Source organism: Agrilus planipennis, unplaced genomic scaffold, assembly GCF_000699045.2.
Source record: "Agrilus planipennis isolate EAB-ADULT unplaced genomic scaffold, Apla_2.0 scaffold158, whole genome shotgun sequence".
NCBI lineage: Eukaryota > Metazoa > Arthropoda > Insecta > Coleoptera > Buprestidae > Agrilus > Agrilus planipennis.
In genome coordinates, this window is record NW_020438924.1 from 673,276 (window position 1) to 681,797 (window position 8,522).

An 8,522-nucleotide genomic window follows, 5' to 3' on the forward strand; every position below is an offset into this window, starting at 1 on the left:
GTGGAGGTGGGGGATCGAAAGAGGGTGGTCACTTGAACAAAACCCGATAACCTAACCTAACCTACCCTATTGATAAAGATATTTAAATAATGTTTTATAACTTTTTATGGGGGTGAGACCGCCACGAACTTTTTATGGTACAGTGGTGGGGGAGACCTTCTCTTTCGATACCCCCCATCCCCACCCCATTCGGGGGTGGGGGCCATCATCTAAACCTTTACCGAAGTAAAAATAATTTTGTGTTTTTGTCTCTCATTTTGATTCATTTGTAACTCACTTTTTATCTAAGGAAAGTTTAGTTAATTAAAAAATTTATTCATTTGCTGTCGCCTACTATGAGTAATTGTAAATTTAATTATTCCCACTTACTATTTCAGAGGCATTCGATATGATAACTGACCGTCATCAAAGCACGAGTAAAATTAATTGAACGAACTTCGTAATTGCATCTTTACTTTGATATGTTTGCAAACTGAAATTAAATGCGCGTAATTGAAATGTTATTGTTTTGCAAGCGAGCAAGCAGCTGCTGCGAATAAGTTTCATAAATAAAATTACAACGTTTCCTCTTTCGTATATCGAAGAGAAACTTGGTTTCTCTTTTGAAGAAATAATAAGTGACCATTGTACGACCTCACCCACTTTCTGTTTTGCTTACAGGCATGTCAGTAAATTAGCTAGTTTGTTTCAACTCGCATTTTTTTCCTTTTGATCGAATTTTCACCTTTCAAACGCTAAAAACATTTGAATAATTCATTTTTTTTTAAATCTAATCAATGAACGCATTGCACACCTTAATTTATAACATAGTCATCGATGCGTTTGAAATAGAGAAAGTTTCAAATTGTGTATCCATTTCATTATCATTAAGTAAACAAATAAGCAAAAGCAAAGCCAATTAAATTAAACTATATAATTTACCTTCACTTTCTACAGGAATTTCGGTTATTTGACTTGACATTTTCTATGCAAGGAAACAGTATTAGGACCGCAAATAGAACACCAATCAAGCTTATATTAGTTACAGCACAAAGTATCTAGCTATTTATCCATTTAGCTACAAGTTTTCTTGAACAATTTAAAAGTTAAAGGTCAAAGTATTTTAAAAAGGCCAAGGAGTTCGTCTATAGAAATTCTGTATTAAGCAGAAAGGGACTTTACATAAGTGACGTATTTAAATTAATTTCATTTTAATTGGTTTTAACATTCTGTGTCCAGCAATTTAACACTTGCTAAGTATTTGGAATATATATTTAAGTAGATACATTTATAGTCTCTTAAATATTTGTTAAATACTGATAACTAAAAGTATTGTAGTTAAGAGTTTCAAGGAAGGAATTTTATTTGATTTATATTGAATAGGTTTTCAACTACAGTAGATAAATTCCATTCCAGTACATTTAGATAATTCGATAAGGAAATATAATATGATAATCATAGAGATTTAATTCAAATAGGAACATCATCAATTATAATATTATGAAGTTAAACAGGAATAGTTTTACATCTTTTTGCATTAACATATGCAGAAAGAAGAAGAATAAATATCCTGAAGTTAATTCCCTTTTTATTGATCTTTTCTGTTAATGGCATATTCCTAATTTAATCCATTCGAAAATTGATGTCTCCGCCAATTTTATTACGAATCTTAGTTTTAAAAGTAATTACTAGGAAGAATGTCACCATGGTGTAAATTCTTCCATTTGAACCATAAAACATTTCACGTAAAAATATGCCTTTTTGAACGGTGGATAGGGTCGTGAAAACGGAAAATTTAGAGTAAGTCTTTTCCATGATTAATCAACTTGAGAGGAGGCAACAGCTGCTAAGTAAATGCAAATGTAATCTATAGTTTATTGTGGTAATCCTGTAAAGCAAACAGGGTTGCTTCAGTTGAAAATTTTAAACTCCGTAAAGTCGTAGGTGGTGTGCGTCTCGCTATGTAGGTATTATATCATCATTGATCTGCTTTAAAAGTAAGATGATACATGTTTACCCTTCTGCTTACGTATATTTCCGATGGGAATCGATCAAACTGTCTTTCATACAAAACACCTACTTCTTCGGCAAACTTAAGACGATCGGAATTAAATGACAAGCATTAATCACGTAGTGAAAGGATATCGACTTTATAAAAGGAATACTTAATAACAAACGGTGTGAAAAGTACAGCGTTTGGTAGGTGAATCGACAACTTAAACCATAATAATGGAAGATGACATCTGCAATAATTTTACTGAAATTCCATAAATATACTTTTATTATACGTTTATTAGTCGTAAATATTGGAAGAAAGGGTAACGACATGATTAAATTTTTAACAATAGAGAATGGACATGAATCGTAAAACCAAAAATGTGTTACTATGTCGACTATTGTTCAGCCTTCTCGTTAAACAAAAGGTAGCTAATGTGACAACAATACCAATACGTTTGATTGTTTTTTAAAGCTTTTTTTGTACTGCCTTTTGTTTTCCAATGGAACGTGCCCGACCAATGCGAAGAAAGCTTTTTGTGCTTATGCTTTTCCTTCGCCAAAACGTATTCTACTAACTGTGGTCAGTTGGCTGTAATTGCTCACACATTGTGTTCATGATAATCTGATGGCTGCGGTAGTAATTATCTCTTAACTTTCTACTAATAAGAAAACAAGAGTGATTGGGTCCATTTTTGTTAGACGATCTTTTCTTGCGTAAATTGAAACGTACTGCATACAAAGTATCTACTTAAAGCATAAATATTAGAAAGTTTCTGTTATAATTGTGTATGTAGCATAACTTTTTCTAATATTAACAGTTTCTGTATTTTGTAGAAAATACTTTAGTTATTACAGAGTGAATACGACCGGTAAAAAAAGTACTTTACAGAGCTAAAATCATATCAACAAAAAGAAAAAAGTTGTACATAGTTATCATTTCGAAAAAATAATCTATTAACTGGTAAAACGTCTATGTTATTAAGGTCGAAAACGAAAAATGTGAATTCAGAGAGAAATTCTTTCAGAAAATATTTGCATGTATAAGCAGATAGCTTACGTGTGCCTGCAAAAACAGTGAATGAATGTTAATTAATGTTGATGAAATATGCTTGGAATGGAAATCACAACAAACAGAACGAAAGAATTTAATATAAAAACAGAAATACATTATTTGGTCTGCACATTAAAACCAATGTTAAATACTTCATGTAATTTTAAAAAGTTTAACTTTTATTTGTTAATGAATATGTATCAAAGAACTTTAGTTATTACTTTGTGGAACGATATCATTAGAATAAAAAGAATAGATCACGGTCACTAACGGTTAAACAGAATGGAAATAAAACGGGTTCTTGGTGACGCATTCGAATCTTAGTCTTTCTTTTCGGGACCAGTCAACCATCTACTGTTGTTGTAAAAAAGCTCTTTTTTGTAAATGATTAATCAGTTTGATAAACAAATGAAGTTCAGCTTGTCTTTTACTAAAGCACTCCTTTGAGAACTACTCCTAAAATACGAACTGTGTTAAAATCGTTATGTAATATAAATATTGACCCCCTACCTCACCTAAAAGGACTATAACACCTTCCCCCAAATTTGCGCTACGCAATTTGTAGACGGTTCCTGAGAAGAAAGATTGAAAAAAGCTGCAGCAGGTCTCGTCTGGTTTGTTGTCGATAACAGAAAATCGATTGAGCTTTTCTTTATTATTTTTTATTACGGGTTAGGGTTGACGCATTGTAATCAACTCCGCCCGCAGTGTTTAAAAGAAAACTGGCTTTCCAAGGTTAACCACTAGAATTTGTACATTTTCCTTAGGATTTAACGACTTTCGGGACAACAACAACGATAAAATACTTTATCGCACCTCACCATCTTCCTGTAACATAATCCATAATGAAACTAAATAATATCTCAGGTAATTTTGCAAGAAAGTAACTTTTAATAAATTTTATGGAAAAAGATATTTCTGAAAAGATTGATAACTTGATCCTGACTGAGCAATAGTGTGTATTGCAATGTATTGATTACACGAAGTTGTACACAAATTAAAATAGAACTTCAAGTACCTACTATAAAGTTTATGTAACAAAAACAAAAAAAGCTGTAACAGATTAGAAAGTAAACTGAATTAGCCCTTGACAAACTTTTTAACGTTAATGATTGTGGTGAAAACTCGATGGTCCGTGAAAATTTTATTTTTAGTCCTAGATACAACAGAGGCCACAAATTTTCCCTATGTAAAATATGCAGTGAAATATGTAGATTTCTACATAATTCCATTAATCCAAAAGCTGGTAGCAGGTGGCCCATATATGTATGTAAATTGCTTTGGGTGCTTTGCAAACGTCTAAATTATAACGGAATTACAAAACTCGTCTAACACATAAATAAAACATAGAAAATGCTGCAAATAAACATTAATTTTCCTTGGTGCCTTTACACAGCTAATTGGGAAAATATATGTTTCAATAACTTTTAGCTAACCCTTTTCATAAATAGGTAGAAACAGATAAAAATTAATGTTTAGTAAAAAAAATATTGTTTTTCTTTAACTGCAGCCTCTATTTTCTACTTTCCTTTTAATAATATCGGTTTTAACTTTTTGATTATTGTCGTACCCATGATAAAGTAATTGTATGAAATCTCTATGAAACTATGAAACTTAGCGAATGGAATATATGAAGTACTTGAATTTTCTTCCTTAATATATAACAGGCGGACTGAAAAGTTCGTAGGCTAGCATAGAAAAAATTATTTTATTTGATAGAATTTGATTTTATTATTCAATATAATTCCCTTCGAGGGCGGTACTACGTTTATCTTTAGTCTTTAGCCTCAAAATAGGTTTCAGTTTCGACGATTACCTCTTCATCGGCGCGAAATTTCTGTCCAGCGAGCATCCTTTTGAGGTCTGAGAACAGAAATAAGTCGCTGGGGGCCAAATCTGGAGAGTACGGTGGATGCGGAAGCAATTCGAAGCCCAATTCATGGAATTTTGCCATCAATTTCATTGCTTTGTGACACGGTGCATTGTCTTGATGAAACAGCATTTTCTTTTTCAAACAACAAAAGTTCTTTCACTAAAAATGCTATAACTCAGATACTAATAGTGCAACAGCTGTCAAATTTATACACGTAGTCTTTTGAAGGTTAGGGCTAACTAAAAATCATATGGATTTGATACTAGAAGAGCCATATAAGGGTCAGTCTACGAACTTTTCAGCCCGCCCTTGTAAGATTAATGAGGCCTTAGAAATGGATACATATTTGCACATATGTTGGCATGCCTGCTTTAATTACGGCCGAACGTAATGTGTCCGGATGCAATAGTTCTTTTATTAGCACGAGCATAATAAAGTTCTGTGAAAATTGCAAGGTTTTATTTCAACTACGTGATTACTGCCTTTCCCACGGTATTACTCCGCTATTACATTATTTGTATTGTACAATTCGAATAGTTTCATAACGTTGTAAACGGGTACAGAACAATTTTCCTTCTTTATACAGCACGTGCCCATATTGGAGCATCCTTGACGATGTTTAAAAGAAGGACAAATTGTTTTGAATTAAAATTCTTTCTTTTAAGTTGTGTTTTGTTTTCAGGAAGTGATGGATGTTCAAACGGCGCTAGTGTTTGCGCTTCAACTGGTCGCCCTTTTTTCGATAGCGGGCGCCTTGCTGCTGTATCTCCTGTGTAAGATACGTGGGAATTCAAAACCCGACGAGAATGGAACTTCTCCCGGAGGTGGAAAACCAGTCCTCATCACCTGTTGCGATAACGTTGTCGGTTTGCAAGTAAGCTGTCAATATTTTTCAAGCTAATCCAACGGCAAAAAGACACAAAGCTCAAACACAAGACGAGCAAGAACTGGTTATTATACAATAGTTGTTCGTATAAGTGCTGTAGGTATTATTGAAAGCTTGCGACATACGGCACCGTCTTTTATATATATCTCATACTACAACAGATTGCAATGTTAGTTGTGACTTACGGTTGCCACCCGTACTTTATTATAAAGTATTGTACTCTATTTCGACTGTGCGTACGTTATACTTTACAAGACACATAAAGTACCCAAAAAAGCCATATTTACGGAACAACCTGATTTCCCAAATCTGTTCAGAGTAGTGTCACTTTCGTTCCGGCCACTTCAGCATTTACCGAAAGAGTATTCTCTGTTATGAACGCAAAGTGGCGGGACGACAGGAATAAAGCTTCATTANGTAATCTAATCTAGATCTACCTCTACCCCTCCTAACTCCTGTTTCTGCCTCTAATATGTCTCTGACTAGACCTTCATGCCTGAGAAGGTGTTCTACCAACCTATCTCGCCTATTTTTTATTGACTTCCATAGAGTCCTCTGTTCTTCTATTCTTTCCAATACCTTTTCATTTCTAACCTTTTTTACCCACGTTATCCTCATCATCCGCCTATTATCCACATTTCGAACGTATTGTATAAAAAAAACAAAATTTCTATGAAAAACTGTTTCAAAATTCAAAATATTAAAAAAGTCACGTTGTTCTAGAGACATCAACCATGGCTTATTATTTGTGGAGAGGATCAACAGTGGCTAAATTAGAGTCATGGTTTCTTACAGATGAATATTCTGTGACTGCAAGCTAACCTGCGAACAAAATGTGGTACTAATGAAATCACATTATAATTCTTGTCAGACGGCCAAAAGCTCATTAAATTCTCTAAAGTTCGGCGGTTTTTGCAAAGGTCGCGAGCGCTCTCCACTCTCTCTTAATATTACAAAGAGTGCAGCTACGTGCTAAATATTCCTAACGAAGCTGCTCGAATGAAATTTAATAGACCGCGTTAATCGAATAGCTAATTCGATCTACGTTCATATTTTAATTTTTTTCGACGACTAACACGCAGCAAATCGCATGACAATGTGGAGGTTTTCAATTACATTTGAACTGATAAATAAACGGTAACAAAATGAGGTAATGTGAGTATACATCTGTCTACAGTTACCAGCTGTATAGATATCAATAATTTGTAGACTGAATTTCAGTAATGCTATACTCACTAAGAAGTCCTTGACTACCACCTGTTGGACATTCCAGTAATCATAGTAATAGTTACTACTATGCTGAAATAGCTTGGTCATTGAATAATTAATTTCACACATGCCTATCTCGAAGTCTCACCAGCAATTATTACACTCACAATCGAATAAGCCGAACGTATTCTTCATTGCATAATCTTCTCGCTCGACTCGGTATCTACATCTTAATTGTTCAGATAAAAGTGGAAAGGTACCGTTGAACAATTAAGCCGCTAAACACGTTATTCTGAATGTCTGTTTGATAACAATTAGTTCTCGCCGTCTGGCAAAGTCTATTACACTTCTTAAGACGATGATCATCGCAGTAATTAAGTAACAGGATCTATAGAAAACAAAACCATCTGCTTATATTTAAATTTCACGATTCGAAGCAACGTGTTACGCTTGAAAAAGGTTTTACAGAGTTTGTATTTTCCCCAAAGGTCGTGATTTGGTAAAGGTCTAGATGATGGTCCCCTTCGGGGGTGGGGGTGGGGGGATAAAAAAAGGAGGTCTCCCCCACCACTGTACCATAAAATGTTCGTGGCGGTCTCACCCCCTTCGGGGGTGGCGGCCATCATCTAGACATTTACTCGTGATTTTCTTGCTAAAGCTTCAAGATAAATATTAGTTTTAGATTCTCCACGCTTTTTTTGAAATAAGATATTAATTATTTGAGAGTAGAAATATAATTATAAGGTCCGTATTTAGGCAGACCATCACTTCAGTCCTGATCCTTTTCAGTTTTGTAAAATAATTTATTATTAATGAATATTTATTATGTTTGTTACATTGTTGACGTTTGGTAGAAGTCAATTGTATTTACTTTAAAATTAAATTGTGTAGACGTGGTTTTGTAGACATTCTTCTTTTGTCTATATGATATATGATTAGAATTTTTCCGAAGGTCACTTCAGTGCATTGATAACATTTGGTATAAGTATGTGTAATTTTCCTTTCAACAATTCATCCACGTGTGTATTCAATTCGAAAATAGGTGTCGACTAAAATAGATATCAACAAATTTCACATTAACAAATTTAGTTGTCAATGTCAAGTATCTGTGTTACTGGAAATGATATTGCATTTCCTAATGAAAATGTGACCCCGTTTTTTGAATGGCTTCCATCACAAAAGGCGCAGCAAGGGTAGGTGGGTTACAAATGAAGCGATATATTGAAAATGTGTCAAGAACCAAGCCTATTAGCTCCAGCCTTCATATTTGGAGGTGCCAAATTAGATTACAATGGACAAACAATGACTAGTTCTTTACAAATTATAATACAATTTTGTTTTATTTATTTAATAAATACAAATACCATTTATCAGGCACTTGTATAAATCTACACATTAATTGAAAATTAATAATTTATTAATAATGTATAAAACAGGAAGCCATGTTTTGGCTTTTTTTTTAATCTACAATTATCAATATTTTCGAGTGAAATTTTAGGAATTAGGAAAAGTTCGTGGCGGTCTCA

The 8,522-nt window shown here is 33.7% G+C and overlaps 1 protein-coding gene across 2 annotated transcripts in view; it reads left to right on the top strand.

The window, feature by feature from the left end:
• Positions 1 to 8,522, top strand: part of LOC108740227 (D-beta-hydroxybutyrate dehydrogenase, mitochondrial) — a 41,870-nt gene that overhangs the window by 17,295 nt on the left and 16,053 nt on the right. For both annotated transcript variants that reach the window (XM_018474465.2, XM_018474466.2), the window contains exon 2: positions 5,584 to 5,775. In XM_018474465.2, coding sequence (XP_018329967.1) covers positions 5,590 to 5,775 — 186 coding nt within the window. In that variant the 5' untranslated portion in view covers positions 5,584 to 5,589. The remainder of the gene's footprint in view (positions 1 to 5,583; positions 5,776 to 8,522) is intronic.